The following is an 18,717-nucleotide window of genomic DNA, read 5'->3' as shown; positions in this document are numbered from 1 at the left end:
ATTGGCTTCATACAGGGGTGGAGTGTGCTGTAACAGGCCCCACAATGGCCCCTTACCCTGCTTTCCCTGTTGCAGCCCCTCATGGGCATCTCTACATTCACAAGGTGCCAGGAGTCATGTCCCAGATGCTAGCCATTCTATATTCCCAAGCTGGCTGCATGGCAGGGCGGGATAGCCCATCAAATGTAAGGTTGTGGCCATTTTCTTCCTTAGATTGCTGTCTTGTCAAGTATGTTCTATTACACCATAGCTATTGGCTTTGCACAGGGTTGGAGGGCTCTGCGATTGGGCCTGAAATGGCCACTTACCCTGCTTGGATGGGGGGTGGTTGCAGCCCCTTGTTGACAGCCCTCCATTCACAAAGTGCCAGGAGTTACGTCCCAGAGGCTGGCCATTCTACATTCCTACATGAGTATGTTGCACAATCTTTGTATGATCCTCTTAACTTCATTTACTAATGTACTACACCAAATAAAGTTTTTTAGTTTCATAATGATTGCCTGTGGGCGCTCTATCCTCACCTTTCCCTCCCTTCAGAGCTGGATCCAGATCACTGTTATTGGGAAATGTTGTTTTGCTAGCCGCATGCAGGGTGCTTAAGTATTTTATCAGGGGAACTATCTAGTACATCCAGAATTACCTGATATTCAAAGAAGATACAGTGGTACCTTGGTTTACAACCATAATCCGTTCTGGAGGTCCGGTTGTAAATCAAAACAGGTTGTAATCCAAGGTGCGCTTTCGTCATTGGTGCCTCCCTCCCAAAATTGGTTGCAATCCAAAAAAAGGGGGGGTGGTAATAAAAAAAAAAGGTACACACACTTCCAGGTTTGACGTGGTTGTAATCCAAAACAATTGCAAAGGTACCACTGTATCCCAGTAGCCTCAAGGAGGACTGGTATAGAGAAGGACATTTGAGGCAGATTTTAAGCTTCTCATAGGGAAGAAGATATTCTTTGGCTTTTACATTTGCCTCTTATTTTGTTCAACTTTTGTTTCTATTGAGAAATGGCAAATGTTTCCAGTTTGAATAAATGTTGTCAGCCAACCCCGGCTTGAGTTGGGCTTCCCTCATCATCTGCATGGACTGAATCCTATACTTCTGGAAAAGGGTCTATCTTGCCAGAGGCTCATGAGCCAGTCTCCCCTCAGGAACTAAAGTCTTTATACCAGTAGCTGCAAATTCCCTAATAGTGATAGCGGACCTATTTGATTCAGTTTCCTTTTTTGAAACAATAAACAATCTCTGAAATGATACAAGAAACAAAGCGCATTATTCAAAATTTGCCCTTCTCCGAATTTTGTGGTCTAATTCTCTAACATACACTGAAGTAAATTGTGCATAAAAATCATGTATTTGTGAAAATGAAACCGAACAACACATTCTGTTAATGACATTGCTTTGGAAAAATATACATATTAGACAAAATTACATACATTTGTATGCTAGGGAAAAATGGCACTAATATTATGGATTTTCATGAGGACAGAGTGCCAAGTTTCAGCCTGCTTCCACCTTGGATCCCCAGATGATGTTGGATCACAGATCCCATAATCTTCCATCAGCTTAGTCAATGGTCAAGGATGATGGGAGTTTTAGTCCATCAACTCCTGGCTACCCAAGGTGGAAAAGAGCACTGCTCTAGCTTTGGTTGGAGGAAGTTGGCAGCTTGGAGCTATTTGCGGCCCTGCTATTGGACTAAGCCATGGGCTCCCAGCTGAGGTTAGCTTAGCTCAAGAAAGGAAAAAATACATGGGTTATATCTAAAAAGTGTCTTCTTTTCTATAAAATTATTGTTTTATTTATATGGTAGTGTGTGTAAATTTAAATTGCTTGGTTAACCTTTTTAAAAAAATGGTTAATATATTTCCATAAGTTGTACAAGAAGTCAATATGATATTTTTTTTCTTATTTGCAACTTCTAGATTTATTACATTCTTCTCTTATCATAGTAATTTATATTCCATAGTTCAGGAAATAAATATTTCTAAGAAGGCTTACAATTAAATTACACATTTAATAACTACAACAAATATTTGTTACATATTTAAAAAGTCTTCAAGACCCTTTCCACAGAACAGTTCGTGTGAGATCAGCAACAAGGAGGGGGCATGTGTAATAAGAATTTTAAGGTCTTAGATATATAATAAATATTCATAAATATACCAAGGAAACACGTACATAAATATATAAACCACATGTCTGAAGCAGCACAGGAAGACAATCCTGAAACCTTTGACTCCCAAGCTGACCAAATGTTTCTTTGCAAGGAGGGAGGAGGTGAAAAAAACCTTCCTTGTTACAGGAATTGGGTAATCACCATTTCAAAAGGATGGGCAGACTAGAAGGAAAGGCAATCAGATAAGGCATTATCAGATAACCTGGCAGACAGGAAAAACAACAACATTCAAATTTCTGTTGTAGACCACCTTTTCTGTGATGTTGGTATGATGTTTGTGGAGGGTGGTCTTGGGTTACACCCCTTCTGTGATGTATGTATGATGTATGGAGAGGGTGGTCTTGAGCTGCAGGCCAGGGAATTTAAAATGTCTATATAAGGGCAGGCACACCTTTGTTCTGGGTCCTCCTCCGTCATCCTGCATGTGAGCGGAGCACCCTGTTGCAACAGCTTTAATAAAGATCAGGCTTACTAGCTGCTTTGCTTCTCAATATTCTCTGGTTGGTCTCTGTTATTTTCTCCTACCAATAGAGAACCCACTTAAGGACTACAACACATGAGAAAGTCCAAAAGATTAGGATTTCTCCCTGTACAGAATAGCTATGATCTATTTATTATTGAACAGACTGATGCATACTTTGTTTTATTAAAAGAACAACCCCCAAAGTAGACAATGTGAAACATATAAAAAGTTAAAATCCAGGCATATTTGTAAATAACCGAAGCTCTGCAGTAGACAGGTTCAATAGGCACAGGAGATAGTTTGCCATAAAATCGCAGCAAGGTAGCAAAGAATTAATGACAATTAAATATCCTCTATCCAAACATCCCATCTGCCAGGGGCAAATACTTGTCTAAAATAATTAACAGGGTCTTGGCTGGATAATGATTTGCTACCATCTTCTCTTAGCTATTTGCTCAACTAGTCTGATAGGACTGAGAAGAAGAAAGCTGCTGGTGAGCTAAGATAACTCCTAGTCTATTACTGTTTGAGGAGGTCAAATGAAAAAGAAAATTAACAGTTGCCCTGATTTGCCACTGTGTGAATTTTTCCAAGAAGGTAACTTATTTTAAATATTATGGAAGGGGATTCATTCATGACCACATAATGTGTTTTCATGATTAACAGTAGGAATATGGCCACTGTCCTAAGTCCAGCCCCCCAAATGAAGGTGACAGCCCATGCCCCATACATAATGTTCTTAATTAGAATATTAAAGTGTAATGGACAAAGGAAGGAACCCAAATAAGTGATACTCAAAGGAAATATCTTGCAAATTGTGGACTTAATCCAGTTCATTTATTTCAATGATTCTATTCTGAATATGACCTGGTAAGTTAAAGGAAGCTTGCTGTGTTGATTACTGCAGTAATCATTGCAGTAATAGCTGACTGAAAATACTGAAAGAATCTATATTTGGAAATGGTGCTGTATTTTGAACCAGCTTCTGTATGCCTAGAGAGGACAACAATTCCCTTCAGAAGAAAAGCAGAAATGCACTGCATAATATTAATATTCATGGTGCCTACCAATATTTATTGGCAGGAATTGATAGTCCTGAAGCAAACATTACTACCGTGGAAATAGCAAGCATCAGTGGAGAGCTTTCAGCTTCAGATATATCCCATTCATGGACTGGATGACAATTTGCAGCATTGGAATCGGGAGGTTGGCAGGATCAGGCAAAAGCTCAAAGTGCAGGAGCGTCAGGGCAAGAGCAACCTTCATCTCATTCATGGCAAACTGATGTCCAATGCAGTTCCTGAGTAGAATGAAGGGCAACATTACATTACAAACAGAAGAGCATTCTGCAGATGGTCAAATCAGGACCTTTTCGGTTGTTGCTCCTTTACTTTTAGGTTTCCCTTCTCAGAAATTAATGTCTGTCACCATCTTTGTTCTCCTTTCTATGCCCCACCCTTTTAGGCATTTGAGTATATATCGTTTTATGCTAGCGATTTGTTCTGCTTTGCTGTAATATGCATTGTCAATTATTTTCATTGCATATTTTTATCTAGCATTTCAGTGTTTTAATTCCAAAGCTGTTCTGAGAGGTTCAGCTAGGAAGCAGCTGATACATAAAAGTTATAAATTGAAAAATAATTAAATGTACTTAGGCCAGGCGTAGGCAAACTCGGCCCTCCAGATGTTTTGGGACTACAACTCCCATGATCCCTAACCAACAGGACCAGTGGTCAGGGATCATAGGAGTTGTAGTCCCAAAACATCGGGAGGGCCGAGTTTGCCTATGCCTGATTTAGGCAGAGGAAATATTAATCCTAAAAAGTGAATCCAGGTATTGATTTGCACAATTTTATAAGCCTTGAACACAGTTGTGTCTTCCATGGAATATTAATGTCAAAGTCTCCTTTTATGGAGGAAACAGTGCAAAGTATAGGTGAGAAAATATTTACCTTGGCCCTGCAGCAAAAGGCAAGAAAGCATATGGGTGGCGATGCTTTGAATTCTCTGTGGAGAATCTTAGAGGATTAAATTCCTACAGCAGAAAATAAGTCATGGAATTTTGGATTAGAATGGCAACTGATATAGTGGCTAAAAGAGCTAAAGGAAAAAGGGGCATTCACAAAAAAGAATACTGTTCTATACCCACTTACCAGGCCATAATGCCCACTGAATTCCATGAGGCTTAGTTCTGTATAGGATTATGGGATTGCACGCTTAGCAATATGTTCCCCGCCCCATGTAATCTGAAGGAAAATTCCTTCACATCAATAAATGCCTGGGCCAAATGAGACATGATGTTAATTACATTAGTGTACATGTTATTAAAACTGTACACAGCCATTGGGGTGTCCATGTCTGACCAGCAACTGACCTGCAGGGGTTAGGAGGGAAATGCTAACCTCCCCCCACCCTGCTGTGGTGCTGAAGTAGCTCCTGAAGTTGCACTTTGAATGGAGAGGGAAACGGATACAGTTTATGTAAACAGCACTTTAGATGGCAAATACCAGTCCAGGTGTGCATATGGAATTTTGGCAGAACACTTTCATAAATCCTATTCTGGATTAGGAACGCGTTCTGAATTAGGATTCCTATATACTCTTTTGACAATCCATCACAAGCATCAATAGAATATTACCTCTCAAAAGTAACTATTAAACCATTGTCAGAGGGGCACAGAAATTACATAAATCAACCAATATCTTTAGAGGAAGTACAAGAAGCAATTGACAGAGCTTGACACACATCAAATTTAACTTCGATATTGATGCCCGAGAAAGACTCCACCTTACATGATTCATATAGGCTGATTTCTTTAATAAAAGTAGACGCGAAACTATTCACAGCTGTGATGCTTAAGAGATTAAGATTAAGGAATATAGCAGACTCAATGTAATCTATGACTTGCAGCTACAAAATGTTCCAAGGACATTAATTTCACTTGATGCCTTTAAAGCATTTGATAGTGTTGAATGGTCGAATTTGAAACTCTTACATTCTAAATTACAATTTGGAAAAGAAATTCTTCGCATGGTTCAACAAATTTATTCAAAATCTTCAACTATAATTACAGTAAATGGATACGATGCTGCTCCAATAAACCTCAGCATGGGCACCTGCCAAGGATGCTTTCTGCCGCCACTTCTATTTGCAGTGCCAATAGGGATCTTAGCTATACAACTACATGCAGATGCCCATGTGAAGGGAGTGAAAACAGGAAATGTTGAACATAATAAGTTTGTGGATGCCACATTGAGAATGGCGCATAGTTCTGTGCAAGATCCAATTGCTGTGCTTCCATCTTTGAAAGAACATTTAGAAAGGCAAAGTAAATCTAAAAAATTAATTTCCTTCCTGTTCACAATAGCCAGACCAGTTATTGTCCAATGATGGAAGGAAACTTCTAAAAATAACAATAGAGGCATCTGGGGCATTGCTCTATCAGAATGCTTCACATACCATGGGTGATTAATCAAAGGCATCTCCAAAAAAGATACATTTGACATGATCTGATCCCTTTTCTCTTTTATTGAAGAAGAACAGGGTATTTTAATGCCACCATCATCAGAGAGGTGTGTATGGAGAGGATATGTTAATTGAAAGTGTATTGTACTTAACTCGTTCTGGAGGTCCATTCTTAACCTGAAACTGTTCTTAACCTGAGCTACAACTTTAGCTAATGGGGCCTCCCGCTGCCGCTGCGCTATTTCTGTTCTCTGTAAAGTTTCTCTATTTCTGTTCTCTGTAAAGTTCTTAACCTGAGGTACTATTTCTGGGTTAGCAGAGTCTGTAACCTGAAGCGTCTGTAACCTGAAGTGTCTGTAACCTGAGGTACCACTGTATTGTAACTGTATTGTAAAAACAGAAGCAGGAGACTCTTTCAAGTGGTTTGTAATCTATCGGAACTACCTTCATCATCGGGGCCGGGTAGGGACCCCAAGATCTCCTGCAATGCTTTTGCAAAGATTTTTGCAGATAAAGTCGCTCAGATTCGGAAGGAGGTAGACTCCACCGTGGGAGCAGGGCCAGGGCGGGAGAGTGCTAGAGTCCTGTCTAGTCATGTTATATGGGATCAATTTCAATCTGTTACCTACGAGGATGTGGACAGGCTGCTTGGACGAGTGAAACCAACCACCTGTCTTCTTGATCCTTGTCCATCCTGGCTGTGAATGCTCTGCGAGGGAGCCTTCCCAGACCCGCTGAAAGAGGCGGTCATTAAACCGCTTCTTAAAAAAACATCTTTAGACCCAGCCATTATGGCCAACTATCTCCCAGTCTCAAATCTTCCATTCTTGGGCAAGGTGACTGAGCAGGTGGTTGTTGAACAACTCCAAGCACGCCTGGAGGATGTGGACCATTTGGATCCCTTCCAGTCGGGATTCAGGCCTCACCATGGGACTGAAACTGCCTTCGTCGCGCTGGTCAATGATCTCTGATGGGCTAGGGACAAAGGTGAGAGCTGTTTCCTAGTTCTGCTGGATATCTCAGCGGCCTTTGACACCATCGACAATAATATCCTTCTGGACGGTCTAGAGGGGCTGGAAGCTGGGGTCACTGTTATACAGTAGTTCCGCTCCTTTCTCCTGGGCCGTGTCAAGAAAGTGGTGTTGGGGGATGAGTGTTCAGATCCCTGGGCTCTCACTTGTGGGGTGCCTCGGGGTTCCGTCCTTTCCCCCATGCTTTTTAATATCTATATGAAGCCGCTGGGAGAGATCATCAGGGGGGTTGGGCTGGGTGTTCATCAGTATGTGGATGATACCCAGCTCTACCTCTCTTTTAAATCAGAACCAGTGAAGGCGGTGAAGGTCCTGTGTGAGTGCCCGGAGGCGGTTGGAGGATGGATGGCGGCTAACAGATTGAGGTTGAATCCTGACAAGACAGAAGTACTGTTTTTGGAGGACAGGGGGCGGGTGGGTATGGGGGACTCCCTGGTCCTGAATGGGTAACTGTACCCCTGAAGGACCAGGTGTGCAGCCTGTGAGTCATTTTGGACTCACAGCTGTTCATGGAGGTTAATTCTGTGTCCGGGGCAGCTGTTTATCAGCTCCATCTGGTACACAGGCTGAGACCCTACCTGCCTGCGGACTGTCTTGCCAGAGTGGTGCATGCTCTAGGTATCTCCCACTTGGACTACTGCAATGTGCTCTATGTGGGGCTACCTTTGAAGGTGACCCGGAATCTGCAATTAATCCAGAATGCGGCAGCTAGACTGGTGACAGGGAGTGGCCGCCGGGACACATAACACCGGTCCTGAGGGATCTGCATTGGCTACCAGTACGTTTCCAAGCACAATTCAAAGTGTTGGTGCTGACCTTTAAAGCCCTAAATGGCCTCGGTCCTGTATACCTGAAGGAGCATCTCCACCCCCATCGTTCTGCCCGGACACTGAGATCCAACACCAAGGGCCTTCTGGCGGTTCCCTCATTGCGAGAAGTGAGGTTACAGGGAATCAGACAGAGGGCCTTCTTGGTAGTGGCACCCACCCTGTGGAACGCCCTCCCTTCAGATATGAAGGAAATAAGCAGCTATCTTCTCTTTAAAAGACATCTGAAGGCAGCCCTGTTTAGGGAAGTTTTTAATGTTTAATGCTGTATTGTTTTTAACACTTGATCCGCCCAGAGTGGCTGGGGAAACTCAGCCAGATGGGCGGGGTATAAATAATAAATTATTATTATTATTATTATTATTATGATGATGATGATGATGATGAATAAATGTCCCTATAGTTAATTAACTCATGTTCATCTTTCTGTTCTTAACCAATTCTATACAGGGAAGAACCAGGTCTGATATCAGAGTTGTATTCAGAGATATCTAATTTTTTTTCTTTTTGCTAACAGCAGCTGGCAGGGAAGGGATTTGGATCAGAGTCATGGTATAGAGATGAGAAGGAATTTAGCTCTATAAGCACACACACACACCCATACACCCACCCACCCACCCATGGAAGTCTCTCTCTCATGCACATACTGTGGAGCTGATATTATCGTCATGGGGAAACTGAGCCATCAGTTGTGCTTATATGTTTCTGCTCCGCACCTAATGCCATATCAGGGGATAGATGGTTTGGCATTAGGCCATTGATAAGAGGCAATGGACTAAATCAGCCTTGCTCAGCTTGTTGCCCTCCAGATATTGCTGGACCAGAACTTTCATCACCCCACTCAAGGCTCGTGGTCAATAAGCTGTAGCCCAAACATCTGAAGGGGAACAAGTTGGAAAAAGGTGGGATAAAACTCCCATGCAAATTGGAAAGCTTGTAGAGGAGCTAAATTAAAACAAGCAACAAGCTAGTAAAACAAACCATTGAGATAAATCAACACATCTAGGACATCGCCAGAGTGGTGCATGCTGTAGTTATCTCCCACTTGGACTACTGCAATGCACTCTACGTGGGGCTACCTTTGAAGGTGACCCAGAAACTACAACTAATCCAGAATGCGGCAGCTAGACTGGTGACTGGGAGTGACCGCCGATACCATATAAAACTGGTCCTGAAAGACATACATTGGCTCTCAGTATGTTTCCGAGCACAATTCAGAGTGTTGGTGCTGACCTTTAAAGCCCTAAACAGCCTTGGCCCAGTATACCTGAAGGAGTGTCTCCATCCCCATCGTTCTGTATGGACACTGAGGTCCAGCTCCGAGTGCCTTCTGGCGGTTCCCTCACTGCAAGATGTGAGGTTACAGGGAACCAGACAGAGGGCCTTCTTGGTGGTGGCATCCACCCTGTGGAACACCCTCCCTTCAGATGTCAAGGAGATAAAGAATGACACAACTTTTAGAAGACATCTGAAGAAATCCCTGTAGTGGGTTTTTAATGCTTGATGTTTTTATTATGATTTTATATATGTTGGAAGCTGCCCAGAGTGGCGGGGAAACCCAGCCAGATAGGCGGGTTGTAAATAATGAAAATTATTATTATTATTATTATTATTATTATTATTATTATTATTATTATTAATCATACCTCAGGATTGTCCCAAACCTCAGGATTTCTGTGAAGACCATAAATATCCAATGCAGTTAGAAAGCCTGCGGAGAAAAGAGACACACAATGTAGTCCATAAAAGGTTAGCCACCTTTTATGGAACGTGGAATTAAATAGTGAAGACAGGGTAAGAATGAAGGTGCCAGAGGAAGGGACGAGTTCAAAGGAAGTCTGCAATCAAGTAAATAAACAGCAATTTGACTTGTAGAAGAAATCTGAAGGAAGCCTTGTTTAGGGAAGTTTTTAATGTTTGATGTTTTATACTGCTTTTAAGCTGTTGGGGAGCTGCCCAGAGTGGCTGGGGAAACTCAGCTGGATGGGTGGGTATAAATAATAATGTATTATTATTATTATTATGAATATATTCTGTGCTTTTTAACAGGGTTGTGCACTTATTTTTAGCTGTATCTTTTTAGATTTATGTCGTCAGCCACCTTGTGAGAAAGAAACAAGTCAAATAAATAAATAAATAAATAAATAAATAAATAAATGAATGAGATATGGCATACAACCCTACATTTTATTATGGGAAATCAAACCAGATGTTCTAAATCATGCAGGGAGCATATATGGATAGAGGAGGCATCCTTCTTTAGAAGTTATCCCTCGGGACAATAGGGACCAGGAATATCGGTGAGACATAGGGCCCATCTATTGTAACTGTGTTACCTCTTCATCTGTCTGGTCCAATTCCAGTTTAAGAACATTAGAACATAGGAGAAGGACCTTGTAGCTGCAGCACCCTATATTTGTTTAAATTCTAAGAATTGCTATTCAGTTTGCATCTCTACATAAAAATATTCACATGCCAAACTTATATAAATCACTGTCCCCCAGTGTTACCTCTTTTTTGTGATATATTTCATTCCTTTATTATTTTTAGGCAATGCAGACCTGACCACACTAGCTACAGTATATGAGTGTAACAGCAATAGCAGTGATTTAAGTGTAGAAATAGAAATCAGAGCTTCTCCTTCTACACTATAGGATTGGCCCATCTTTCCTGGAACTTAAGCAAGCTGAGGCCTGTGGTCAGACTGCTTTGATCCTAAACTACTGTGCAGTATTGTTCTGTCTCATCTTCTCTTAATTCTTGAGAAGCCTCATAACATGACCCAGGAAATACACATTTAAAGTTGAACAAGAATTTAGTCTGACCATTGTATATCTTCCTGTTGCCCAAGAAGCTCCGTGATCTCCTCTCTGCATCTTTGCTGATGTTCAGGGTTCTGGGCCATACAATAAAAGAGCCAAGAGATTCCACTAGCTGTGGTATCTTGACCTGCAGACATGAATGTGTCCACTTCTGCACGTATGTCTTCATCTGATAATGGATTTCCATTTTCATCCTAACCGCACAGAGAACATAGGGTTTTATACAATTGGCGAGATCTATTATTTAAAATCCTCCAAGACTGTTCTCCTTCTCACAGCTCACCCCAAAGCCTTTCAAAAAAGGGGACATGCTTCAGAAAGCAATTTGCCAAACTACTATGAAGCACCACCCCCTCAATTAAACAGCTCACCTGGGCCACCTGCCACCCATGGTGCTTGCTCACTCACGTGCCCACCATCCATTCTGCCATCATGCTGGAGTTAACATGGCCACCTGTCAGCAGCCACACAAACTACAGTGTGATGACAGTCTTACAATTTTATGTATATATTACAGCATGGGGATTTTGCTTGGGCTGAACTGATTTGAACTGATTAGTGATGGCTGGAAAAGCCCTTAGCATGGCAGACATAGGTGCATTATTTTTACAGTGTTTACCTTTGCACAAAGAAGAATATCCAGGAAGTCCAAATGCCTCTTCTCCATAATCTTTTCAAGCTCTTTCTCATTCTTGAGGGAATCCTTCCTCTCTCTTATTACCTTCTCTGCATTGAAGACATACAGTATGAAATGAATGAATGAATGATGATGATGATGATGATGATGATAATTATTATACCCTGCCACTCTGGGCATCTTACAGCATATATAAAAAACCGCAAAAGAGGTAAGTGACCCGGAAACTACAACTAATCCAGAATGCGGAAGCTAGACTGGTGACTGGGAGCGGCCCCCGAGACCACATAACACCGGTCTTGAAAGACCTACACTGGCTCCCAGAATGTTTCCGAGCACAATTCAAAGTGTTGGTGCTGACCTTTAAAGCCCTAAATGGCCTCGGCCCAGTATACCTGAAGGAGTGTCTCCACCCCAATCGGTCTGCCCGTGCACTGAGGTCCAGTGCCGAGGGCCTTCTGGTCGTTCCCTCACTGCGAGAAGTCAAGTTACAGGGAACCAGGCAGAGGGCCTTCTCGCTGGTGGCACGTGCTCTGTGGAACACCCTCCCACCAGATGTCAAAGAGGAAAACAACTACCAGACTTTTAGAAGACATCTGAAGGCACCCTGTTTAGGGAAGCTTTTAATGTTTAATAGATTATTGTATTTTAATATTCTGTTGGAAGACACCCAGAGAGGCTGGCGAAACCCAGCCAGATGGGTGGGGTATAAATAAAATTATTATTATTATCATCATCATCATCATCATCATCATTATTTAGATGGTGTTGTGCTTGTGGTTATGAAACCTTTTATTGGCTGAACTTTGAAGAGCTAACCACTTTTCAGTCCAAATTATAGTCCACTAGGGCTTCTGAATGCCAGTTGCTGGGAACCACAGGAGAGGAGAGTTCTCTTGTGTTCAAGTTCTGCTTTCTGGTTTCCCACAGAAATTGTTGCCAGAAAGAAAAGATAACATACCTGTGTGATGGTGGGCTATTTTGCAAGCTTTGTGAAACTGACGCCCTTTGGAGCTCAACCAGTAAAGGAGATCACTCTGATAAAATGGTGTTTTGATTCTGTGGTCAATGAGGGAGTTGAGATCAAATACAGTCTGAATGTAGGAATTTTTCCTGTGAACAGTGAGAACGTGGAACATTCTCTTAGCTTGGTAGTGGACTGGATTAGAGCCAAAAAAAGCTGAAGATCAATAAAGATAAGGCTGAGGTACTGTTTCCTCTTTTCTCAAGGTTTGCATTAGGGTTTCCAACACCAGTATAAATAGAAGGGGTAACAAAGGACATCCTTGCCATGTGCCTTTCATAATCTCAATGTTTTCTGTGACATTGCCATTTATTATCAACCTTGCGTTTTGCTGGTGATAGATTACCTCTATCCCTCTTTCAAATCTTTCTCCAAATTACATTAATTTAATTTGTATTTTCATAAAATACCAGGAAATATTGTCAAATGCTTTCTCTGCATCTATCAGCATCAAAGCTGCCTGTTTATCGTTTTTAAATTCCAGATTCTCCAGTATATTAACAATATTCTTGGTGTTATTTTGGATTTGCCTTCCTGGTAAGAATCCTGCTTGGTTTGGGTGTATTATTTCTTTTAAAACATTTTTTAACTTGTCTGCTAGTATGCCAGCAAAAAGTTTATAATCACAATTCAACAGGGATATTGGTCTATAGTTAGAAGTTAATTCAAAATCACTTCCCTGTTTAGGTAAATATGTAATGTAATGTAGTCTTCAGTCCATGATTCTGGTATTTTCCCTCTATTAAGTCTCAATCATTACTTCTTTCAAACGGGTTACCACTGTCTCTTCTAATTTTATATAGAACTCCACAGGAATTCCGTCTGGGCCCAGAGTTTTCCCTGACTTGGCATTTTTTATTGCATTTTTTATTTTTATCATTGAGACAGGTGTATTTAACATCTTTATTTTCTCTTGTGTACTACCAGGAATTTTATGTTAACTTAAGTATTTATCTATTTCTTCTGGATTTTCTATTTCCTTTTTATATAGTTCTTTGTAATATTTCACAAAACTTTGTGTAACCATTTTTGGGTCATCTATAACTTTCTCTCCAATTGTCAGTCTATTAATTAGTTTTCTCGTTCTGTCTTTTTTGAGTTGCCAAGCTAGAAACTTAGCAAATTTGTTAGCAAATTCAAAAATTTTATGTTTTAAGGTTTTCAAATTCCATTCAATTTCTTGTTCTAAAATAGGTGTATAATCTGATTGTAATAACTTGATTTCTTGTTTCATTACTTTCTTAATAATTTCCTTTTCTTTCTTTTTTGTTTCTTCTAATAGTTCTGCTTTCTTTCTTTTTCTTTTCTTTGAATAGAATTTTGCTGTATAAAATAACCCCTAATCACTGCCTCTTCTTCTTTTTTTGCATCTTGTACTATTTTCTCATTATTTAACAGAGATTCATTAAGTCTCTATCTTATTCCTTTTGTCCCACCTCTTTTAAAATTTAAAAACACTGGGTTATGATCTGAGATAGTGTTTGGTAAAATCTCTGTCTTATCTACTCTTCCTAATAGTGCCTTGGAAATCCATATAGCATCACTTCTGCTGGCAGATTTATTTGGTTCTAAATAATAAGTAAATTCTTTTTCTGTCAAATGTCTAAACCTCAATGAATCTTTTAATTCCAAATTTTCTATCAAATCAAAGAAACTACGCGGGAGCTTTCCTTCTTTTTCTTCCTTTCCTCCTGAGGATCTGTCCAACTCTGGGTTGGTCACCCCGTTTAAATCTCCCAACAGTATTATTTTTTCCTCCATGTATTCCAGCATTCTGTCTTTCTATCTTCTAATTCCTTATAGAATTCAGCCTTCTTTTCATTTGGTGCATATGCTCCTACTATTATCATTTCTCCCCCTTGATTTGCTATTATTATTATTATTATTCCGTTGGAATCCTTATATAATAATTTTTGGGTCTAGGCTTGATTTATTCATAGGGCTGCCTCTGAAGACAGTTTCAGAAACTTCAGTTTGTGTAGAATTTGGCAGCCAGGTAGCTCTCCAGGGCAAGGTGGTTTGAGCATATTACACCAATCCTGGCCAGACTGCACTCGCTGCCAATAGGTTTCTGATTACCTAGCCCCTCCCACGGTGAGCTAAGCCTGGCAGGACAGCTTCCTCTATGATCTTAACCCCTTCATGCATTAATTCGACTCAAGCATGCTGGTTATATGTGGCTGGTTATCCCACAATAAGGACAAACAAATTGGTCCAGAAGCTAGAGGCAGGAGATTCAGCATAGACAAAAGAAAGTATTTCTTCACACTTAAACTATAGAATTTGCTCTTCAAAGATGGAGTGATGGCCATCATCTTGAATGGCTGTGTTTACCATATGCACATCTCAGAAGTGACTGGAATCTTGGGCGTGCTTCTCATGTCACTGCTAGCCCACGGCACAGAAAAGAAGGGCTGTATCTGCCTGTGGCTCCCACCTTGTCTGAAATAGGCATCTTATACTCACCTGTCCGTTTCAGCATTTTTCTGGTAGCTGAAGGCACATTTCATAATAATATTGAGAGTCATCAGACTGACATGTTGAGACATCTCCACTGATGCTGTGCCATTCTTTGGTATCAGCTTTCCCCAAATATCCTAATATTTTAGGAAAGGGACAGAAATGAGAAGTCTCATTCTGGGGAACTCTCTAGAATGATTAGATGGATCACCAAATATATACAACAAAGGATTTTGCTGTTTAATGTAATAGAATGAATGTTTACTGTGTCCCCCCTTTTTTTCTCCTTCCCTAATTCCATACAGCCTACAGCAGGATTGTCTCACACTGAACGTAATGCACCTCCATGCTGCCCACTAATGTTCCCCTGAAATGACCCCTACATTTGGGAAATGGTTTTGCCAAGGTGATGTGTGGCTGTCCTCTGAGAGAGACTTAGCTGTGTGCTTCAGATGTTGCTGACTGAATGTGGACTCTCAAGGAAAGAAGACAGTTCAGGAGGTTCTCGGGAGCTAATGAGCTGTTCATTAATTCACATGGCTATAGAGCAAAAAGTGATAGCACATAGCAGGCATCCCAGTCCCAAACTCTGGCTGAAAAGCTAACACAACACTGCACATCCTGTCAAATGACGCATTTAAATACTCAACAAACAAAGCTGGTGGTAGACAGCATCTGTCTGTCCTGAAAATGTTAATGAACTAATTAAGACAATATTAAGGTTCACAAGTCTGTGCATGCATTTTAAAATTCAATGCTGGTGTAAACTCATTGTCTGCAACCCAAAGGGCTGCTCGACTGGCTTCACACTATTACAGGGGCTTCTGACTCAAACTTTTCAAAATATTTTGGGATAAGGCAGAGGAAGTCTGGAGCTGACCTCCTGAAAGTAGCAATGGGGTTTCTTACCAGCATCTCCTTGACTGATTCTGCCATAAGAGTCACATAAGGCTTCAGAATACTGTAATGGAATCCGGGACTCAGCAGTTTCCGGTGCTGTTGCCACTTTGGCCCATTCAGGGTAATAAGCCCCTTTCCTGTCAGGAGAAGGGAGAAAAATGAGGAACAGAAGCCAAAGGCAGCGTTGTCTTTCTCAGGCACATGCACTAAGGTCACATGTTAAATTATCCACCACAGAGGAAGGAGTCTACAGTAGAAAGTTCCCCCCACTCTTATATTTGTCCCATGTTAGTAGGCACATAATTGTTTCCTGGGTGGAACAATTCAAGTTAGGAAGCTCCCTTCCATAAGAATCTGTGCACCTGCTACTGGATTTCTGAAACATGGTTTGCAGGGCAGGGGTGGGGCTTTTTTCAGTCGGAACTTTCCAGAAGTCAGTTTCTGCACCTCTCAGAAGGCTGCCATTGTCATTATAAGAGAACAAGCAAGGGGGTCATGGTGAGTTCCAGCACCTCTTTTTCTAGAAATATAGCACTGGCAGTGCAAATATTTGTCAGCATAGGTGCATAATGGTCACTGCAGGTGAAGGGAGGGACACAAGAATGACACAGGATACTGGTGAAATAATTTTTTCCCCATTCCTTATTAAAAAAATTATCTTCCTGGTTTCTGATATTTCCAGTCATTTTTGCTAATTCGGTGCAGTCCATCAACTTGATCAACCATTCTTCTCTAATAGGGATTTTGTCTTCCTTCCACCTCTGGGCTAGAAGCATTCGCACAGCTGTCTTTGAGTACATAAACAGTATTTTCTGCTCCTTTGGTATTTCTTCTCCTTTGGTATTTTAAACTTTTTTTTCCAACTCATTATATATCATTTTCCAGAATACTTTATGACCTTACACTTCCACTTCATAGGATAATGTAATGACTTCCATTTCTTTGCATTTCTAACATGTATTTGACCCAGTCCTATACATTTTTGGTAACTTACTAAGGGTCAGATACCATTGATACATCATTTTCATATAATTTTCTTTCAATGTACAACATGCTGTAAATTTTAAATCCTCCCTCCATAACTTTTCCCGTGATGAAACTGTACATAATATCCAAAATGTCTCACCCATTGTATCATTACTAATTTAACTTCATCTTTCGTATGCCACTTTAATAACATTTTATACCTTTTTAAAGTAATTCTACATGATTTCCCCCTAATTCTTTTTCAAACCTTGAAAATTCATTACTAAATCCATTTCTTTTGTCCATATGAAGAAGTGTGCATGCACACGAAAGCTCATACCAATGGCATCTGAAGAAGTGTACATGCACACAAAAGCTCATAACAATAACAAATTGTTGCGAATTCTCTGCGGTGCTTTAGCAGAAAAGCTCAGAGTTCCAGGTTCTTCAGTGCAGTGCAGTATATTTATTGTGAGATACACACACACACACACACACACACACACACACACACACAATAATCTACAGGCTATAATACACGAGCAGTTCATACAGTCAAACAGAGTACCTGGCTGCACCTTAAGGCAAATAGGAAGACCTCTAACTCTCTCTCTCTCTGACCACACTCCTCTACACACCCCCTTATGTGGGAGTCATAAAGCCAGAGGCAGAGGTTTGTAAATACGGCAGGGTGCCCCCTGACATTCCTCTGGGTAATGATTACCTTATATGGTAAAGGGGCAATAAAAGCTTGGCCGGATGTAGGTAACATGAGATTGGCAAACGGCCATGCGGCTGACCAGAACAAAGGAGAATAAATCGGAGAAGGGCAGACAGAGGGGCTGCTCTCTCTCTTATCATGGAAATATTACTGGCTTTCTGCGTCTTTATTTTATAATATGCCACTTGTAACGGCTGGCTCCGGCACTCTTACTGCTGGACAGGTTTCCCTTTTAAACTGATGACAGCCAATCAACTGACAGCACATTACTGCTGGGTCATTCTGCCCCAGCACTTCCATAGAAAGTATTGCAGACTGATTGTATCAGCCAGTTGCATCAGCTAGCAAACTCAAGCCTGCAGACTTACTATCTCACACAGCATTCTGTGAATTCCGACACAAACTTAGATGGTCTCTAAGGTGCTACTGGAAGGATTTTTCCCCCCATTTTGTTTCAACAGCAAATACATAACATAAAATTAGTGAGAGAAAATACATACCATAAGCACATACACCAGGGTCAGGGTCACATGGTAAATTATCCACCACAGATGACAGGGTTTACAGCACTATATTTGACCCATTGAAGTAGGCACTTAATTGCTGGAACAATTCAAGTTAAAAATCTATTTACCTACTAAAAGATTTCTGAAGCATGGAATGCAGTGTGTATATTTCCTTACAACCCGAGAAGTCCATCTTCGCAGACTCTAGAAGGACAGACTTTTGAGATTGTAGGGAAACATACTATAGAGTCTGATTCCTGAGTAAAATGGGCAGAAATCGGTTGGCCAGAGGAATAAAGCTGGCACTGAAGCCTCCTGGAAGGCACCAGTGGGGAAGGCACCAGCTTAACAAATACTAGCAGCTTCCCGTAGACCCAAAGGAACGTTGAACTTTGAAAGCTGAGAATATATGTATATGCTCGATACAAGAGTATCACAGAAAATATAAGGGTGCATAAAATTAGTGAGAGAAAATACATACCAATCCATGGAATTAGGAAGCTGTATGTTACAAGAGATTTAGGATCTGAATAGTTTGATAAAAGAGAGAAAATGAGCTTAGCATGAGATGGTAAAAAACTATTTGTGAAAACAAATTTAAATGTTTAATTTGCTGAATTGTACTCTGTTGCCTCAATCTAGGGGATTCCTATGGGCACCCAGAGCTCCCTCACTTGCATCTCCTTGCTTTTCAGCAGCCAGATCCAAGGCACAA

General features: G+C 40.9%; 1 protein-coding gene across 4 annotated transcripts in view; it reads right to left on the bottom strand.

The window, feature by feature from the left end:
• LOC309371380 (cytochrome P450 4B1-like) overlaps positions 1 to 18,717 on the bottom strand; it is a 36,485-nt gene that overhangs the window by 15,256 nt on the left and 2,512 nt on the right. Inside the window, exons 3-8 of one of the 4 annotated variants that reach the window (XM_081913979.1) lie at positions 18,484 to 18,528; positions 15,819 to 15,946; positions 14,916 to 15,046; positions 12,387 to 12,538; positions 11,408 to 11,514; positions 10,792 to 10,982 (exon numbers count right to left, since the gene is read on the bottom strand). The exons of 1 other annotated variant lie outside the window; for it this stretch is intronic. In XM_081913979.1, the coding sequence (XP_081770105.1) occupies positions 10,792 to 10,982; positions 11,408 to 11,514; positions 12,387 to 12,538; positions 14,916 to 15,046; positions 15,819 to 15,946; positions 18,484 to 18,528 (754 nt within the window). The remainder of the gene's footprint in view (positions 1 to 10,791; positions 10,983 to 11,407; positions 11,515 to 12,386; positions 12,539 to 14,915; positions 15,047 to 15,818; positions 15,947 to 18,483; positions 18,529 to 18,717) is intronic. 2 more of the 4 variants (XM_081913978.1, XM_081913977.1) reach the window with 2 other exon arrangements.

Source organism: Podarcis melisellensis (assembly GCF_964234715.1).
Source record: "Podarcis melisellensis genome assembly, chromosome: 6".
Lineage (NCBI taxonomy): Eukaryota > Metazoa > Chordata > Lepidosauria > Squamata > Lacertidae > Podarcis > Podarcis melisellensis.
Note: the sequence above shows the minus strand (reverse complement) of the source record. Positions and strands in the feature narration are given on the sequence as shown.